This window comes from Cyprinodon variegatus, unplaced genomic scaffold (assembly GCF_000732505.1).
Source record: "Cyprinodon variegatus isolate N-32 unplaced genomic scaffold, C_variegatus-1.0 Scaffold228, whole genome shotgun sequence".
NCBI lineage: Eukaryota > Metazoa > Chordata > Actinopteri > Cyprinodontiformes > Cyprinodontidae > Cyprinodon > Cyprinodon variegatus.
This window is the reverse complement of record NW_015150681.1, coordinates 811,030-830,321: the sequence shown is the minus strand read 5'-3', so window position 1 is coordinate 830,321 and position 19,292 is coordinate 811,030. Positions and strand designations below refer to the sequence as shown.

Here is a 19,292-nt window from a genome sequence, read left to right as displayed (position 1 = left end):
AAAGTAAAAGAAAGAAACTAAACAAATGTTAAATCAGAAAAGACAGATGCAAGCTCCTACAGCCTATCTGATGCGGGAAACGTTTTAATTCGGGTTTACTGGGCTGGATTCGCGCTCAGGTCTCTGTCTGGAGGACAATGCTGCGGTTCTTCGCTGAATGCGCGTCAACGGAATCCCGTAGTGCGTCATCAGGCAGCTATTCTGTCGAGCGAGCTCCCTGATTGGCTGCGGCTTGGAAACCTCCCCGCCCACCGCGTTCACTCGCGTGGAAACCTCTCTGTGGCGTCATGGAGACGCTGAAGTAAAGTATAAGAGCTGAGCGAGGAGCAGGGACCGCCGCTCAGCTGGGAGACAGACGCTGGACATGACAGACGCTCCTTCATAGACGGTTTGAACACCCGTTCGGACCAGAAAGGTAAGAAATACTTTTAATTCCTAATTAGGTGAAAAACAAAACAAACTTAACGCTCATTAAATACGTTCATTTTCATTATTGTTTCGGTTGCAGTGGCTTCATAATTATAAGATATCGGAAAAAGACAGTCGCTTGTAATAAAATAATAATGAATTTAAGAGTGAATTGATCAAAATGTTTTATTATCCTTGGCATAGATGAGTTAATTTGAGCCAACTTGTTGTGCACCATGTGTTATATGTTGGACGGGTGCCGATGCTTTAAAATCCAATCTCTCTGCACTTCAGGGTTTCTATGAAGCAGCTGATAAATAATGATGTGACTGGTATTATAACCTTCTAGGCTGCCATACCAGTTTTATGGAAACCTACAAACCCCCTAGGAACCCAAATTTAATTTCTGAAATTACGTCATCAACATATATCTTACTAAATAAAGGTTTAAATTAACCTATAAAAGTTCCAGGGTTTTACTCTGTTTATTGTGTTTACATTTTTGATTAAAAACACATTTTGAAAGTATTGTGTATTTTTAATATAATTTAATTATAATGTGAAACCTATCTTATTATATGGAGTCTTTGAGCTGTTTTTTCAATTTCTAAGCAGTGCCACAGATTATTTTTTGTTAAGATTGAATATTCAAGGTTTGAGAGAAAAGCAGCTCTGTGCATCACCATGAAAAAACAATAGTAATGTTGAGGCAGCGTCACGCTTTGACAGGAGAAGCTGGTCAGAGTTGATTGGCAGATAAAAAAAAAAGTTAAATACACAGAAGAAAACTAGTTTAAAGCTGTAAAAGACTTGTTTTTAGGTTCACCTTTCAGCTTGAGAACAACTATGATCATACGGCCAAAGCTCCTGTTGAAGGGTTAAAGTCTATTTGTTAGATTGGCCTAGTCAAAGTCTTCAGACTTAACTTTACATCTGTGGAAAAAAACATGACTTTTATACGCAAAGGAGCCTCTGTCTGATCTGCCTCTTCAAAAATAAACTCAGATCACAACACACATGCTCACTCCGAAAGATCTAGAGATGAAGAGCAAAAAAATGGTTGATCAAAAACCATAGACACAAGACGATTAGAATGAGGAATGCAAAGTTTATTTGTACTTTATTTTTTTTTTTAACTTTAAAGGTTGAAAACCATCCTTTCACTTAACTACAATTTATTACTTTATATTTAGACAATCCCATTAGCGCCCACTGTAGACAGTAGTTGTAGCATGAGAAAATGTAGATTTAGAGGTCTAAATATTTTGAAAAGCACTAAAAAAGCTGACTTGTCTTCCTCTATTTAACATTTCTTAAACCTATTTTACAGTTTTTGCAGCCATGACATGCATACATCCCCAGCATGGATCTCAGTTCTATGAGAACAGCATGAGCAGCTTGGAATCTCAGGGTATAGACCTCACCTCTTGGCTGGACATGAGTAACCCACGGGACCCCGTCTCAACCTCCTCTCTGGCCAGCGCCAGCCAGGTGCTGCGCACGCCCTCTGAGGACTATGAAGCCTATTCTTGCCAGTTCACTACAGCCCCTGCCCATGTGACCTCTCCTTCGGACCAGGAGGGACATTACAGCATGGAGGAGCTTCAAATTTACGGCTGCTACCCAGGGTCACTTATGCTGAACTACCCGAATGAGGCCATGTCTCCCAGTGGGTCGGATTATTATGGCAGCCCTGCAGCAGCCTCATCTCCCTCAACGCCTGGATTCCAGGCCCAGCAGGCCTCGAACTGGGACTCAGTCTTTGGGACATATTCAGCCAGTCCTGAATGTTGGATGGCTAAGGACATCTCAGGACCAAATGCATCCACTTTATTTCCATTCAGTTCTGGGCCTGCAGAGGACGTGTCTTCTTTTAGTCCGTCACTTTTGCAAGAGCAGGAACTGTTTGCTTTGGCTCATCCTCTTCCTTCCGGACTGACCTTCCCGTCTGTTGTGAGGGAGCAGGGACTCGGTCTTCATGGCAGCGAACAGCTGGACACTAGCTTATCGCCCAAGCTGAAACGTGGAAATGAAGGTGACTGTGCTGTGTGTGGAGACCACGCCTCCTGTCAGCACTATGGGGTTCGCACCTGTGAGGGATGCAAAGGCTTTTTCAAGGTAAACATTTCACAGACGTATATAGAGCACCGTTATCTTTGTCAGTCTTGCAGAAGTTTGAAACTCTTGTGTCGTGTTTAACAGCGCACAGTGCAGAAAAATTCCCGATATGTTTGCAATGCAAACAAAGACTGTCCGGTGGATAAGAGGAGACGCAATCGGTGCCAGTTCTGCCGCTTCCAGAAGTGCCTCGCTGTGGGAATGGTGAAGGAAGGTGAGAAAAATGCAGGAAATTCTTGGGATTTCATACTAGAGATCAGCTGAGAGGCAACTAGAGAAAAATCATACACTATGAAAATACTTTGTCACAGCTTCATAGTCAGTGCATACAAGGACTTCCTATCCTCAGGTATCTCCTAACCTATAGCATAAAACAGTCCTCACTCTGTGAGCTCAGGTTAATCATTCTGTTTCCACCTGCAACATCAGAGAACACATCTAACACAACACCAATGTTTGAATATTACATTAAAAATATAAAGTTATTTAACAAGGAAGCCTGTTTGTAGCCTGATCTAATTCTAACTAAATCTGTGCTCATCTTTAGAAATTAATCTGTTCTGCTGCTTTAAGACAATAACCTTCATATAATAGTTTCTTTTAAAGGGAATTTGCATCCTGCATTAAAATATTCAGAAATGCTTAAAAAAATTTTCATGATTTATCAAGTAAAATTTAAGGTAAAGCGTATGTTTTGGAGAATCGCATCAGGTAGTCAAATAAACCTCAACTGTTAGGAGAACCGAGCAGATTTAGGAGCGTCTCTGTTCACGTCAGGTGTTTTTTTTTTTTTTTTTACTGAACCTTACGGGACATTAAGAAACATCCCTGATTCATTAAAGAGAAAGAAAAGAGATTGACGCAAAAAAAAAAAGATTCATCCTTTAGGCTACCCTTTAGCCTTTATGGTCTCTGATTGGTAAACCATAAACATTAAATAACTGTAATTGTTTTTGTTCTTACAGTTGTGAGGACAGACAGCCTGAAAGGCCGTAGAGGTCGCCTTCCTTCAAAGCCAAAAGTGGTCCAGGACACGCCAGCCCCGATGTCCCAAGTGAACATGATTGCTTCGCTGGTTAGGGCCCAAACAGAGTCTAACCCCTCTATGGGAGCTCTGGATTATTCTAAGGTGAGAATAAACACCTTTATCCTATTTTCCTGTATTCCTTTTCAGTTCAAATGGTGTACTTTAACCAAATCATGTGACCTAACATCTGCTTTGTTCTTTACTTGCAGTATGCTGAGCAGAAATTCAGCATGGACCAGAAAGAAGATCTCAGTCATGTCAAACTGTTTTATGACCTCCTCACATCATCCTTCGAGTCCATCAGGAAATGGGCAAAGGACATCCCTGGTTTCTCCGATTTCTGTCACGAGGATCAGGAACTTCTGCTGGAGTGTGCATTCATCGAACTCTTCATTCTGCGTCTGGCATACCGGTCAGTACCACTTCTAACCATTTGTTTAGATTTGGGGACGTTAACAAATTATAGACATTACAAAAAAAACACCAAAATCAACTTTTTTTTTTTATGCTTTTAAAAAAGGTCACAGCCAGACACAGGGGAACTCATCTTCTGCGACGGCACCGTCCTCCACAAAACGCAGTGCATTCAAAGCTTCGGGGAGTGGATCGTCTCCATCCTGGAGTTTTCTCAAAGCCTCCGCTGCATGAAGCTGGATGAAGAATCGCTCGCCTGCCTCGCTGCCTTGGTTATAATCACTGGTATGACTGACATTCTGATCTCCATTTAAGTTCAAAGAGACACATGCTTTGGCAGCATGCAAAGAATACAAACAGTAAACCTCCTTCAGGTTTTATTGTGTTTAAGTAACATAGAACTGGAGGAACAGGTGCATGGCAAAGAGTAACATAAGCTAATTTATGACAAGTGATATATAACAGCTGCATGTCGGAGTAAAGGTTAACGTCTCTGCCCAAGACTCCCACACACTCACTGAACCTTTTTTTTTTTTTTTACATTTTATCAACTTACAAACACAAATCTTGTTTTTATCTTATGTAAATCAACACAAAAGAGTGTCTTCCATATATCAGTCACCTTAATAGGGTCCACCTAAATAAAAATCACCTGATTTTAGTACTAGTCCAGCTGTTCTGTGAAGACAAAAGTTGTTTTTAGAGAACATAAAGGGAAAAAACAATCATGAAGACTAAGGAACACAGCAGAAACATCAGAATGAAAAGCAAAATTATATCTTAAAACATTATCCAAGGGATTAAAAAGCTTATTGAGCTCTGATAAGTCCATCATCTCAAAAATGTAGTGTGACAACTAACCTTCCAATACAACGCTACTACCTGAAATGGCATGTTTGAAGTAGAAAGTAGCAGTTTAGCTTGACAGATTGAGAATGAACACCATTTCTATGCAGAACTAGTACCAAGAAACCCTGATCACATAATTTCTAGGCTGATATTAGCTGTTGGCAGCTTCGTGGTGCAGGGAACTTTTTCTACAACAGTAATAGAAAAATGTATTAAATGTGTCTGGGAAGATAAGTGATACATTTCGGACAATTCGGGGAAAAAGCCTACTTAAAGCTACTAAAGATATGGGGGGGTTCCCTCTCAGCACATCATGGCTTCAAACATGCAGCAAGAGCTTCTCTGAAATGGTTGATCAACGGCCTAGTCAAATCCAATAAAATACCGGTGCTAGGAATGAAATGATGTACACAGAACTCCTAATCTGACTAAAAAGGTGGTAAGATGCAAAGAAAAATAAACTGTAAGTGCAGAAAATTGGTTATATAAAAAGGTGTTTAGTGGGAGAACAACTTTGTTCCTTTTTCAGTTTGCATATCAAAACAAACTTAACTTTACAAATAATCCTGTTTGCTCCATAACCTGAAATCCCACTAAAATATGCTGTGGTGGTTCAAATAATATAGATCATTTCACAAGGGAGAGAAAATAATGCAATGTTGTTGGAAAAAAAAAGTTTAAAATCTAAAGGATATTGTTTTTCTTTCTACTTGCAGATCGTCATGGTTTAAAGGAGCCCAAACGGGTGGAGGACTTTCAGAACCAGCTCATCACCTGCCTTAAAAACCACATGTCTGGATGCAGTTCAGAGTCTTTGCCACCTAATTACTTGTCCAGACTTCTTGGGAAGCTGCCTGACCTCAGGACTCTGAGCACGCAAGGCCGCCAGCGCATCTTCTACCTGAAACTCTCGGATGTTGTTCCCCAACCTCCAATTGTGGAAAAGATTTTTATGGACACGCTATTATTTTGAAATGTAGGAAAATCGTTTGCTTTTTCACCCGCTTCAGGTGAAATGGTGGGAAAAATATGGACTATATCCTTAGCAATCCTGTAGTTTGGTGCTACTTAGTTGACGCTTGTTGACAGCTTATGGATCGAGTACAACGTAACCATCATGGTGGATTGTTTTGGAAAGCTTTCGTCTGAAGACGGAATAGGAAAGGTCCATTCAAAAGACCAAATGGTGACTATTGTGAGCGAGGGAATGCTGACAAGCATGTCCAATCGGCTATAATGTGAATACAGACATTGTGCAGCTTTTTCACCAAATGCAAGCAGGAAGCATTATGGGAGATCTGAAACATAAGTGAAAATAGTTTTATTCAAATGATTTTACAAAACCAACTTCCGTATAGATTTTTCTTTTCTCAACATGTGGGGCATAAGTCTTACAGCTTATTTACACTTTATATTTAACACCACCAGAATTTTTTGGTGAGTAATTAGCTGAAATTCACATATTCGGCAGCAGCATTCATGTATCATGAATTGGCAATGATCAGCTAATATCAGTGTGTTCTTTCCTCTTTATGTAGAGTCTTACACACGTTATTTCAATCTGTATTAAACAGCTGTTTTAAAACAAATATCCAATGTACAGTGTTTTTTTTTTTCTATATGTAAAGGTGGAACTTCTGAAACTGAAATAAATGCAGAATTTCCCATATCTTCTTGAATTTTTTTTTGCAACCATCAAGACATACTGTCAGCTTGTAAACCTGTGTAAAGTACAGACTTATTTTAGCAGCCAGTGGATGACCCCCATGCACCCCCCCACCCAGATATGTACTAGTCTCCATTTAGAAAGCGATGGAACTCCCCCTGCCTTGTCTCAAATAACCTAGACTGCTCTATCATCATGTTATGCTATTTGGTTTTATGAAAGCATGAATGTGTCAGAGTGCTTGTAGTAGGCCTACCGAGGTCCCCTGAGGACATCATGACTCCAACATGGTAAGACCAAAAGAAATTGGATCATTGATTAGCTGAAATAAAGAGCCTGGAGTGAGAGAGACCGGAGCAGAAAGGACAACCAAACTCTTCAGACATGAACAGTTTAATAAAATGTTGCAAAAATAAAAATAAAACAAAACAAGGCAAAAATGTGTTTGTTTAAAAACAGCAAAGACACTACAGTGAAAAAAAAAAAGATGAGCCAATCACGATTAGCCAGAAATACCAACTGGTCTCAGTCTATTGTAAAGCAAAGTCAGCACCACAGATACCTTCAGTTACTATGCATCTAAACAAAACTAGTTTTATGGCAGGGGCCTGGTTTTTAAAGACAGTCCAGAGTCCTGATGTTAGTCTAACTGACCAGGCTTTGCATTTGGGATCATTGTGTCCAAGATTGTCCTTTGGCTTTTATTTTAGGCAGGTTTAAATGATTGGAAGGTAGTCAATCTTCTAGAGATTCCCTCTGCAATGCACAAGCTCATATAGGAGAGATTGTACCCCACAGCATGATTTTACCACCATGCTTAGGGTTTAACAGAATGCCTTTAGGATCAAGTGTCATTTGGATGCATTTATTTTAACACCAAAGAGCTCCATATTTATCGTTATTTAGTGTTTTTTTTGGTCATATAAACACTGAAATTAGCAGGCAAATATACATATTATTAAAAAAGGACAATTACAATGTGGCTTAGCTTACCCTACTGGCAGGCCTAATTTATAACAATCTTAAAATCACTCTCCTTAATGCAAAGGGCACAGTTTGGTTCAGATGACTGAAATTTGGACACAGCTTTTCGACCAACTCCACTAACATTTACAATCAACTTGAAGTGATAATTTAGCATGAGCAGGTGTTCTGCAACGCACCAATCTCAGGTCTAGTACAGTAACGGAACATAAAACTGATGCTTTCATAACCTTGCAAACATCTAGAGCTTATGCAACAAGAGAAACTGGATAGTCAGCATCACTGATTACACAGCCTCCCTGTGTGATGGTACGCTGATAAAGATAGCGTGGACAGCAGCTCCCTTATGACCGAGCCAACGCCATGCCTCAGTTGTAACTCTGGAAAGTGAGAGCAATGTGAACGTGCCCCTTTAGGCATGCAGACAATAACGGATCAGAAACTTCAGGCAGAGTCGTAGGGCAAGAGGCCAGCTCTAAGAACCAGACTGCTCCTCACACACACAAAAAAAAGAAACTGAACGAGTGTTGCTTCACAATAAGAACACACCTAGGAGGTACGAGTTTCAGGAACATTCCTGAAAATTGATGGTGAAGGCCAAGTGATGAGTTTAATGGTCAGGTCGGTATAGCTGCTTGATTTGGACATCCTGTACCGAGTTATCCGATACCGACGCAGGGCACGAGGCTCCCGTCAAGCTTAAAATGGCACCAATTCCTCAACAGTATGTGATGAATGCTTAAGCACCCACTCATTTAAAGCTTTTTTTTTTTTTACACTAAAACAGAGAATGAGATAATTTAAAAGAAAAAAAAAGAAAAAAAAAAAAAAAGGACTGATTCAGCAGGCCTTGGGGTCTATTGGTTGGAACCAGACCATGGTAGAGTAGTGGGAGCTCTGAAGTTTGGACCAAGGTTGTTCGCCCCTCTGTAGGACAAGAAAAACAAAACAAAAAAACAAATGCTTAGTATAATAGAAAAATAAAAAAAAATGTTGAGTAGAGTGAATTGTATGACTAATTTGGTTACACATGTGACCAGTTTCTCTCCCCCCATTTTATTAATTTTTTTGCATTTTGTCTTCTGTAAAAACTTTCACCAATTATCCACCTCAATACCTCCACATAATAACCTCCCAACAGCTCACATGCTTCAAACCAAGTCTGGTTTGTGATGTTTTACATATCATCTCCAACTCTTCCACACATTGTTAAATTTGTCAATCTCCAAACTTATTGATGCAGTCATTTTCTCCATAACATACATACTTTACATTACATCAATCCATTCTTCCACTGTAGGTGCCAGAGTACGCCATCTGCTGGATATTGCTTTTTTAGCGGCCATTAGCAGAATTCTCAACATTTTGTCCTCCTTCCCCCTTTTTAAATTTAGTGTGTCAATATTCCCAAGATATTTAATTTCAAAACAAAGGGGATTTTTTTTATTTTTATCCCCTCTTCAACAACTCTTTATTTCGTTCCAAAACTTCTTTATTAAAGTGAGCCCCAGAATAAAAGAAATTGATCAGCTTTTCCGGCACCACAGAATCGCCAGCGCTGGGTACAGGGTCGGACAGGGAACGATTTTTGGCCCTGGCATTTTTCCATCTATGGTGGCCCACTACCGCACGCCCCGCCGAAAAAAATAAAAATAAAAATAGAAGCGCAGTCAAACTGCTCAAATGTGAAACACAATATGATTACTCATTGTGGATCAATCAATCACACAACAATCACCAAGACTTCTATAATGAGGTTTTACTGGCTTTGGTTATTATCAAGGACACGACAGTGACTGCTGCTGCTTAACGTCCACACTTGCACGAGGCCAGCCAGACACTCACTCACACATACTAGGTCTACAACGTAAGCACGAGTGTTGTAAAACACCAAATAAAACTATACAATATAAAGCAGGGCTCGATGTTAACCATCCCCTGATCGACCGGGGGAAGTAGTTTTTATTTTTATATGTACACTCCAGGTAATTTGTAGCCTGACGTAGTCCTACTCAATTCTAGTCAGAATATGAGTCTGATACTGCTCCATAGAGCTGTGATTATGGGGCGTGTTTTGAACGAACCAGGAAAAAAATGCCTCTGCACTCAATTGGATAGACCTACAACCAATAAGAGCAACGGAGTGCGTGACCTATCTTAAGCGAGGCATAGTTGTTGTCCACAAAAATCAAAGCGGGCAGTTTCACGCCTAGAATAAGAAGATGAGACTTGATCGCGTTTCTCTGTTCCTCTTTTAAAATTAATTTGCTGTCGATATCTTCTAGAACAGACCTAATAGCAGAATCTACTCACCCAAACTCTCCAGCGGCAGCCATTATTGTTGTCACCCAAGCGCGCTTTGGTCACGTGGTTGATAACGTTACTGTTGATCATCTGTCCATCATCGTATAAAGTCCGCCCTGACAATTTGATTGGATCGCCTGACAGTGGGCTTTAATACTCGCGCTACTATGGAGCAGAGCCAGACCGAACTTCCCCGAACTCAAACCTTGTGGGCGGGACTAAGTTCGGACTGGCACCCAGGCTAGGTAATTTGGAAAAGCAGCATGATTTGAAGGGAATTTGCATGAATCAGACAAATTTTTTTTGACTTAGCAGGCTAAAAACAACCACAAGGCAAAAAAATGTAAGTACAGTAACACACCCACCAACTATTTTATCCTTCACCCGTTTCACCCACCACCCAGATAACCCTAGATTAAAAATTATCGGTCAGGGATTAGGAAAATTGGCATAATTGTATGCAATGCACACAGTGTAAATATGGCAGTCTTCTGTACAGTGATGCAGGTCATAAATTAAAAAATGTTCATTACATTTTTTTCTCTTAGACATTGGAGAGGTGCATTTAAATGATAGAGCTAAACATGTTAAATTGGTGACCTTCTATGTTATTATTATTGTCTTGTTGCTGCATTTATTTTGTCAGGGAAAACTAATCCTGGGTCAGGTAAAAGTCAGGGAATTCTGAAATTATGTAAAACTGTGGAAACCCTGTATAAAATAACTATGTATAATGATTCTCTAGAAAAGTCACATTATATTAATAGTATTATCTTGTATAAACATACCGTGACTCTAAAATAAGTTAAATAAATAAGTTTTTCATTTGTGACATCGACTTGACTTGTGATTTATCTTAAGTTTTTAACCTGTCAAGTTTTTTTTTTTTAGATTTTTAACATTACAATTTATATTTTCCAAGCACACAACAGTTTAAAGCAACGTTTAGTTTGAAAAGAATGTGCAGGAAGGATTGAAAAGCATGTTAACACGGTAATGTAGGTTTGAGTTCATTATCTGACGCATGCATATACACACCAGGAACCTGTAAACTTAAAAAAATATTGAATTACAAAAAACATTAAAAAAAAACCAAACGTTCCATTGAGAGATATATCTATCCATCCATCTATCTACATACATACACACACAAAAAATGAATATTAGGAACTATATTTATAATATTGGCATCTTTCTTCAATTTAAAACTTTATACCGTCTTTTTAACACAATTTACCATTATAATTACCGCCTCTTATGGCCTTATTCAGGGTTTATACAGGAATGAATAACTCAATTTTAACGTTTTTTAATGCTCTTAGAAATCATTTTAATGCCACCAACAGGTACCCGTCGACAGACTGCAGCCATGTCCCGAATTCCTTGTTTCCGACCACTTTTGTTGAAATTTGCAACATAGTCCCCCCCCTTATCTTTAGTAGCTTTAACAAAATCATTTGTTGTTATTGAACTTGATTGACCTCACACTTAAGAAATTTAACTCTGCATTTAACCAATCCCCTTGGGGAGTAGTGGGCTGCCATTGTGCGGCGCCGGGGAGCAGTGTGGGGTCAAGGGTCTTCCTCAGAGAGCCAGAGTGGAAGTCTGTGGAAGTGGGGCTCAAACTTAGAACCTCAAGATTCCAAGCTCTATTTCCTAACCACTAGGCTACCACTTCCCTTCACATTATTTTAAACGAAAGCCTTAATTATCTGTATGAAAAACAGTTAAAAAAAAAAAAAAAAAAAAAAAAAAAAAAAAAAAAAAAAAAAAAAAAAGCAAATGAACCTGAAAAGTTGCAGTTTTAAACCCGGTTTTGGTTTAACTACCAAAAGAAATTCAGTCACACCTGTAAAAAACCAGGCTGAAACATTAAGCATAGAGGCAGGTGAGGGCAATGCTACTACTTACATTTGTTTCAACTTGGAGGTTTCCCCATACACAAAGGGAGTTGGAGAAGGATCTTCCTCTGCAAAGCAAAATTAAAAGTAGTTAACTTTACATTTTAAAGTTACCAGTTGTTTAAAGAATACTAACTCTGAAGAATTATTTCTCTCATACATCAAATATATGAGAATCTTCATCCAGCCCAACACTGATGTATATCACTACATACAACTAGTTTAATCTCTAAACCTGGTTGTGTTTAAACTTACCTTTGTCCCAGTCCTCAGTTGAGTTTAGGTTTGTCCAAGTATTGACAGGGACATGCCAGCCATGCTCATTCTCTCCTGTCATTTAAATTAATAAACACAAATCAGTCTCAAGGCAAATGAAAGTTTGGGATCAATGACAGAAATAAAATGAACTTGCCATCTTCAGTGTCCACAGATATTTTGTTCATGCAGGTCTCGATGTGATGATCCAGCTCATGCTTGGGAACCAGGTGTCGAGCGTTATATGGACACGTTTTCAGTTTTTTGGCAATTTCTGGGTGATTCTTTGGAAAGAAAATTTCAACTTACCCATCAGTTGCATCAGAACAGTAATTAAATCTATTAATTTAAAAAAAACAATATATTGAAAGTGGGGACAATCCTATTTTGATGCAGAATTGCTGCATACAGGTAGGAGCTATGAAATCTTTACATCATTAACATCAATAACGGTTTGTGGTGGTTTATCCATTGCTCCAAAATCTCAACTAAATTCCTTTCCACCAGTGCTTGAAGTGTAACTGTTGAAAATTGAAGGAAGGAAGGAAGGAAGGAAGGAAGGAAGGAAGGAAGGAAGGAAGGAAGGAAGGAAGTCCTCTCCAAAAATTACAAAAATGGAAAGAGGTGTTTAAATTTCCACTGCAACTTTAAAGTTTGTTTATTGTCGAAATAAAACATCTTTTTATTAGAATACAAAAATAATAAATGTTTAAAATGGAATGTTTTCATAAAAACCACAATAGCACTTCAGATTTACTAACAAGCCAACCAATCAAACTGCCTACAGAGAAGCGAGCTAAACTTGTGGGATCAGAATAAAACAAAGGCAGGATCTGCTGCCATAGGTGGAACAACAAGGTATTACCATGAAGGTATTAAAATGTTGTAAACGAAATATGATTGATCCATTTTCAATACATTTAATCTCATTTGAAGAAACTTTCCACATTGACATAATAGCATAATGAGTTGAGACATTTGAGGAAGATTTAATACCATTTATAATAAGTCTTTAACACAAATGAGAAAAAAAAATTGCAGAGATGTGAATACTTTTCAGATGCACTAAATTGTACGAGTGAAAAAGTTGATAAAAAAAATTCTAAGCTAACCACTGAGTGTCCTTCACTGCAGCATTAGTCGTTTTGGACCTCTGTTTTCTCTTCTGGCTTTTAATAGCAAATTTGGGGTGAAAATTAAATGAATTCTTCCTATAAATTGGAAGACATTCAATTGAAGCTCAGATTCTTTGACGTTTCAAATAATCCATCAGGTGCATCTAAAATTTGATTTCCACCAGAAAACATTTTGAACCTTACCATCAGTTCCCACAACGTTACCCTGACTCCAAAACCTATTTCCTACCAACTCACCTTCCTGCACTTAATCAAGTGATAAGGGAAGCGGCAGGACCGGATTTGGTGGTTTGTATCAAAGGGACACTGCAAAAGCCTATCTGGATCCAAGTTGTCTAAAAGAGAAGTGTAAAACAATGGCGTGAAAGCAGACGTATGTCTCCATTTAGAAATAATATTGTAACAAGTTCAGTTTTACCATCATTTTCCGCAAGCTGCACTGGTCCAGTGCTGGAGCTCATCTTTGGTAGGTTAGCCATGCTGGATGCAGATTGGAGCAACTTATGTTAAAAATAATAAAAAAACAAAACAAAAAAAACACAATTTTTAAAAGCAGATATAAGTTTCTTCTACTTAATGAGCACTTCACTTTTAGGTATGTTAAAATCGTTGAATCAAAAACTAAAAGTCAGGTTTTAAACTAGGCATGCCCAAAGTTCTTCGTTGTGAGGTTTAATGGCGGTCGGCAAATATGTCGAATGCACATTAGCGCCACCTACCGCGCAGCTGATCCCGGTGGTTAATCGGTCAATGAAAATCAGCTGCGCTAAGATAGGAAAACCTTTAAAAACTGCTGGACAGCGGCCCTCGGGAACAGAGTTTGGGCATGACTGGTTTAAAATATGTTTTGGCAACAACACCACCATTTTCGGCTTAGGTCCAGCATAAAAGGCGAAATTTTAAATGGGATTTTTTTTCTACCCACCCATCCAAAATAAATTTTTTGTATCTTTTTCTTTGCCTTGAAAGCTTACTTGCCCAGTATCAATTCTCGTAGGACTTCGCGATTACCGTCCTTGGGAAAAGTTCTTCCTTCTAGTCATCCTCCAGAGAAATGGCTTAACTGTTTTCCCACAGCCAAATATGCTAACAGCTAGCATCCACACCGCTAGCCGGTCCTTTTTTTGTTATTTACGATTTAACTGCGGTCAGTCACTAGAAATGTAAGCTTTAACTCAGTCTATCAATACTGCTTCTGACAAACTGTGTAAAAGCGTATAAACTCACCATAAAAATAAAATTAAATTTCAACCAGCGTTTCTGGAGTCACAAGAAGTTTAGGCGCAGCGAAAGCGCCAGGGTTTATATATCAGCTCTACATGTCACGTGACCCCAAGACTCGAGAAGCAGTTGGCGGAGGTCTGCACTTTCCGATTGCGTTTCTGTTTTTGTTTTTTTTATCTTGTAAACTTTTCTTTCAACTTATTAATCAATTAAATGTTACTGAATACAGATGTTTGACATTTTTTAAGTTTAAACATACCTTTAAACCAGAGGTCTTCAACAGGGAGTCCGCGACCCCTAGGGGTTCCACAGTGGTACTACATGGGTGGCGAAAATTTTGGTTGATTAGACTTTTTTTATATTTCCCCCTGCAATTTTTTCCATTAATTGGAATGTCTTTAAATACACGTTAACATAAATTCAACACACTGTAGTAAACAGATACATGGAGGCAAAAGACGTCTTTCAGTCATCGATGCACACATTCAGCGACACACAGGAGCTCTTTCAGGATGGGCACCGTTTCATTCACAACACCTGTCCCATAAACCAGGAATCAGAATCAGAAATACTTTCGTTACATGTCTACACCAATAATATGCGGAAGATTAGGGCCACTGAAAAAAAAAAGGTAACTGATTTTTAAATTTTGTTTCAGTGTAATATTGGGAAAAAGTCAGAATTCTGAGATTAAAGTAAGAATTCTAAGAAAAAAGTCAGAATTCTGAGATTAAACTCAGAATTCTGATTTAAAAAAAAGTCAGAATTCAGAGATTAAAGTCAGAATTTTGAGATTACATTCAGAGTTCTGGGGAAAAAAGTCAGAATTCTGAGATTAAAGTCAGAATTCTGAGATTACATTCAGAGTTCTGAGGAAAAAAGTCCGAATTCTGAGATTAAAGTCAGAATTCTTAGAAAAAAAAGTCAGAATTCGGACTTTCTCCCCCATATTAAACTGAAAACAAATTTTAAAATCAGTTAACTTTTTTTTTCAGTGTCACTAATCCTCTTTTGTAGGCTGTGGGCTTATGAGTAGCCTGAACAAAATAAATCAAATCAAAGAAGTATCCTACCATGACTATGAAGCTGATCCCAGAGGGAAATTTGTTCACTATAAGATGGCTACTTTCACCAAGAGAAGGCTTGTAGCTTCATGTTTTTACACAGAACAGTGTAATCATTCATTTACTGTAAAATAAAGTCCTTGTTAGTGGCAGAGGTATAGCCAGAAACATTTTATAAGGGTGGCAAGGCAATAACCAACACTGAAGTGTGGCCTAAAGTGGATCAGCACCAGAACCTTAGGGTCAATCTATACTGATCCAACAGGAAAATGAACAACCACAACAACCATATTTTCGAAATAAAGACAAACTAAAGTTTCCTACAGCCTTTGCTAAAAAATAGATTAATATATTTAAATATCCATCTAGATAAAAGGTATAGTGGATAAAGTTCTTTCAGGTTTGAGTTATGGGCTGAACATCTTTTCCATTGTCATTACTTACTTACTTTTATCAATGATCATTCTGCATAAAATTGATATTTACAAGTACTAATATCTAAAAAAAATTACTAAGTTTTTATTAGAATAGTTATTAATCTATGATTCTACTGAAGACTGACTTGCATTTTCTCTTTACCCCATAAAACACAAAATCTACTTCTGAAAAGAGCAGGAATTCTTTACTTATTATCTTTAATGTTAGTATATTATTATAGTATTAGTGAATTATGTAGTCAGTGATGGGCGAAAGACACTGAGCAAGATTTAAAACTGTATGTAGAAAACAGAGATGTAGCCTTCCTGGGAAGGTGGCTCTCTGTCCAAGAATCGCCCCTATTTTACGGTAAATTATTAACAGTCAGCTTCCCCCTATCATACCGTCATTACGGTAACCCGTCCTTCCTCCTGTCAAACATGGCGCTGTCCTGCTCCAGGCTGTGCAGCCGGTTGTCTTTGATCCGACTGAGTGGTCTGAGCTCAAACAGGACAACAAATGGCTTTTATCTTCTAGACATTTCCCATCAGTCCAGGTCTGTCCTCAACGTGTGAACCTTTACCATTTATTACCTTCTTTTTAGACGTATATCCATACTGGTAGCTAAGCTAGCTAAACACCTGCTAAATATTGAAACGCTGGGTAAAATTAAATCGCTATAACAGCCGTTGGTTTTATTTTTATTAGTAGATATATTTATCAGAAACGTTTCCGTAGAAGTTCCTTTCTCGATCATATCTTCGTATTCAGCATATACTTTTATATCATCCTAGTGACAAGGTAACATTTGATGTATTGTTTTGTTTTTACGTCACAGGTTACCTTTGTGCAGATATTACACTTCCTCTAATGTCAGACGAGGTATTGGACGGTATGTTTCCTCCAGACTCCAGCGGGCAAATGCCAAATATGAAGGCTTCCTTAAAAGACGTTTTCCTCGATTTTACCAGCTTCATCACACCTTTGTGCAAGGTAAGATTAAAGATTACTCACCTGTGACATCTCTGAAACTCCATTAGTCTGGGTGTACTGCTGGTCTGTCTTTAGATGTTTACATCTTATCCTAAAGGTTCTCAGCTTTCCCAGGTGAGCCGCCTGTGGAGGTGGCATCATTATGTGGGTTTGCTTTTTCCTCAGCAGATAGCTCGGTATGGATGATTGTATGGAACATTGGGATATATGTAGGAAGGAAACATCTTAGATTTGAAATCCAGATATTTAAGGCAGGCCTGTGGTATAGCAGCTGTTGATTTATACTGCTGGATTAATATAGGAATATTTATGTATGTTTCGGATTATTTAATTTTTTTTGTAAAAAGAAAGTCTTGGTGGAGCCATGGAGATAGGAGAGTACCACAGGAAGACTAATCATGCTAGATTGTTAGGGCATCCAATAGTTCTGCCCATTCAAAATACAGGTATATCTGTGACAGAACCAATACTTTAGGTTATTGCTGCACAAAATACACAACCATTAGGATGAAACTTAATGATTAAGCATTTATGCTCCGTATTATAGTTCTGATATTAGCCAACCAAAGTATGTTTTTTTAATCTAGAGCCTGTTTCAATCATATTCAGTGGACTAGTATGTGAAGTTTATAGATGTCAGAGATGAGTAGAGCAATCTAAATATAATTTTCTACCATTAAGTCGAAGTGGTCCTAGTCTTACAAATACTTACCTCTTTACATTTGTATTCATTGTATGCATTGAACTATGTATAACTGCATGTAACAAACAAAGTGTCCGCTTTACCCATCTCAAACATATTCTTTATTATTTTTTACTTAACACTAGGTAAAAGTAAAGCGCATGATGTGATATTAAAGATCTGTTGTCTATTTACTGTAGTTTAGCATGGTTTACTGATGTCTTTGGCAATGCTAGCGTGGCTCTTCCCTCAAACTATTTAAGTTCTGTGCGTCGCCATTGAGCTTTGAAATGTTGCCCAATGTCGCCATTGTCAGAACTCTTATCTCTGACTCTTAGTAAATCATCATATGTCGTTAAACAAGTTTAAAACTTTAAAACACAAAGTTTTATTGTGCAATCTGAATATGTTTTAAAAGGCTCAAACGTCAGGAAAAAAACAAAAGCAATGTTCAGAAATGCCATTTAAGATGTTCTAAATGGAGCTTAGAGGGTTTTTTTCTTTTTAAATACAAAAATGTATATATATTTTCTGAACATTTTTGGCTTAATAACTTATCTGAACTCAACTTTTTGAGTCTGGATACACCATTTATGGATTATTAGATTATTTGACTATTATTTCAGTAATCGATTCATGCCATTTATTGTTTCAGCCCTACTGCAGGATGACCATTTAAAATTTTGAACCTTTTAAGCAGAGCTATAATGAGATGGTTTAGATAAGTGAATCTGAATCCTTCTAAGGACCCAACTGTCCTGTGTGTTTCTGGTGTTTCCCTGCTGCCACAAACCTGCCTTCAACAAATGCCACTTTATAATATTGACAATGTTTGACTTGAGGAGTATAAACACATCTAAAACCAAACATAGGGAGGAGTTAACCAGGACTGAGAATGTGTTAAAAATTAGAACTTTACTAAAAGAAACCTAAATTCAATGGAGAATTGGTGAAAATGTTCAGTACATTCTTCCCTCTGAACATGAATCAGCCAGTATAGAGAACAGATGGCCTCATGGCTGCCTACAGCTGTCCTTGGTGACAACCTTTTATGACTTTGAGCTATAGATAGACTCATGCTCGATTGGGTATTTTTATCCTTTAGTTTCAGGGTAAATATAACTCAAAACAAAAGTAAATCCTCCATCAATTCTCGTTTTATATCTTTGTTTAAAGGGAAACTGCCTTACTCGGTAAACAATGTGTATTTAATAAAAAAAATAAAACCCAATGAAGATTTCCTCTTGTCCTCCTCCTACCCCCGTCTTTGTCTCTGACTTTTTAAGGATTCAAGATGCTGTTCCAAGATGCCAGAGATGCAAGGAGGATAAAAGCCAAAATGCTGGTCGATGGAGTGAAATTCCAGGATTTGCATTACAGGGAGATGGAAAAACTCAGACAGGTGAGCTTGTCTTCTAAAAGAACCTTTGAGCTTTTTATGTTAATGGCTAGGTACTTACAGGAGGCCTATAAAAACATTTTGCTGAAGGGAAATTTAGTTTAGGATGTTTTTTTGTCTTTTTTAAACAAAAATATTATAGTAAAGCCAATTTATTACAAATATTTAATATGATATACTGGTTGAAAAAGAAATGAAACAACAAACAACATGAACATGCAACACGGCAGCAACACAGAGGGCCGATCAGATTACTCTAGCACCGGTTTAACAGTTAGAATAACAACCATTCTATCAAGCTGAGTGGTGGTTTTTACATCCATGCTGTTTGCATAGTTTCTGGCTCAGTTCCTTTTGTGAATTGTCGGTTGTTGTTTTTTTCACTTGCATGGTCAAATATACACATTTTGTGGTTTTCCAGCCAGGTAACTAACCACAGCCTTCCTGATGA

General features: G+C 38.1%; 3 protein-coding genes across 6 annotated transcripts in view; 2 read left to right on the top strand and 1 right to left on the bottom strand.

Annotated features, from left to right (window-relative positions):
- Positions 1-332: 332 nt before the first annotated feature.
- LOC107088730 (probable nuclear hormone receptor HR38) lies at positions 333-6,465 on the top strand. Its single transcript, XM_015381083.1, has 7 exons — positions 333-415; positions 1,739-2,526; positions 2,611-2,740; positions 3,492-3,655; positions 3,763-3,965; positions 4,074-4,252; positions 5,533-6,465. Exons 2-7 carry the CDS (start codon positions 1,750-1,752, stop codon positions 5,787-5,789), a joined length of 1,710 nt encoding a protein of 569 aa, XP_015236569.1. The 5' UTR covers positions 333-415; positions 1,739-1,749; the 3' UTR covers positions 5,790-6,465.
- A 1,814-nt stretch (positions 6,466-8,279) lies between these two features.
- LOC107088740 (gametocyte-specific factor 1-like) lies at positions 8,280-14,579 on the bottom strand. 4 transcript variants are annotated; one of them, XM_015381099.1, is made up of 7 exons: positions 14,546-14,579; positions 13,481-13,562; positions 13,300-13,397; positions 12,084-12,210; positions 11,927-12,001; positions 11,682-11,739; positions 8,280-8,393 (listed from the first exon to the last, which is right to left on the bottom strand). In XM_015381099.1, the coding sequence occupies exons 2-7, from the start codon at positions 13,539-13,541 to the stop codon at positions 8,324-8,326; spliced, it is 489 nt and encodes a 162-aa protein (XP_015236585.1). In that variant the 5' UTR covers positions 13,542-13,562; positions 14,546-14,579; the 3' UTR covers positions 8,280-8,323. The 4 variants fall into 4 exon arrangements, with proteins under 4 accessions (XP_015236585.1, XP_015236586.1, XP_015236582.1 ...); XM_015381100.1 differs by lacking the exon at positions 14,546-14,579 and adding an exon at positions 14,290-14,373 and having other exon boundaries at positions 13,481-13,542; XM_015381096.1 differs by lacking the exon at positions 14,546-14,579 and adding an exon at positions 14,290-14,361.
- Positions 14,580-16,192: 1,613 nt separating this feature from the next.
- letmd1 (LETM1 domain containing 1) overlaps positions 16,193-19,292 on the top strand; it is an 11,174-nt gene continuing 8,074 nt past the window's right edge. Inside the window, exons 1-3 of the mRNA XM_015381122.1 lie at positions 16,193-16,323; positions 16,606-16,760; positions 18,729-18,844. Coding sequence (XP_015236608.1) covers positions 16,208-16,323; positions 16,606-16,760; positions 18,729-18,844 — 387 coding nt within the window. The 5' untranslated portion in view covers positions 16,193-16,207. The remainder of the gene's footprint in view (positions 16,324-16,605; positions 16,761-18,728; positions 18,845-19,292) is intronic.

Excerpts from the sequence above, each read along its gene's own strand:
- LOC107088730 (XM_015381083.1), top strand. The coding sequence starts at position 1,750 with ATGACATGCATACATCCCCAGCATGGATCTCAGTTCTATGAGAACAGC. Across the intron at positions 2,527-2,610 it reads GATGCAAAGGCTTTTTCAAG|CGCACAGTGCAGAAAAATTC; the intron begins GTAAACATTTCA and ends CGTGTTTAACAG. Across the intron at positions 4,253-5,532 it reads TGCCTTGGTTATAATCACTG|ATCGTCATGGTTTAAAGGAG; the intron begins GTATGACTGACA and ends TTCTACTTGCAG.
- LOC107088740 (XM_015381096.1), bottom strand. Across the intron at positions 13,398-13,480 it reads GCAGCTTGCGGAAAATGATG|ACAACTTGGATCCAGATAGG; the intron begins GTAAAACTGAAC and ends CTTCTCTTTTAG. Across the intron at positions 8,394-11,681 it reads ACCTCCAAGTTGAAACAAAT|AGGGGCGAACAACCTTGGTC; the intron begins GTAAGTAGTAGC and ends CTTGTCCTACAG.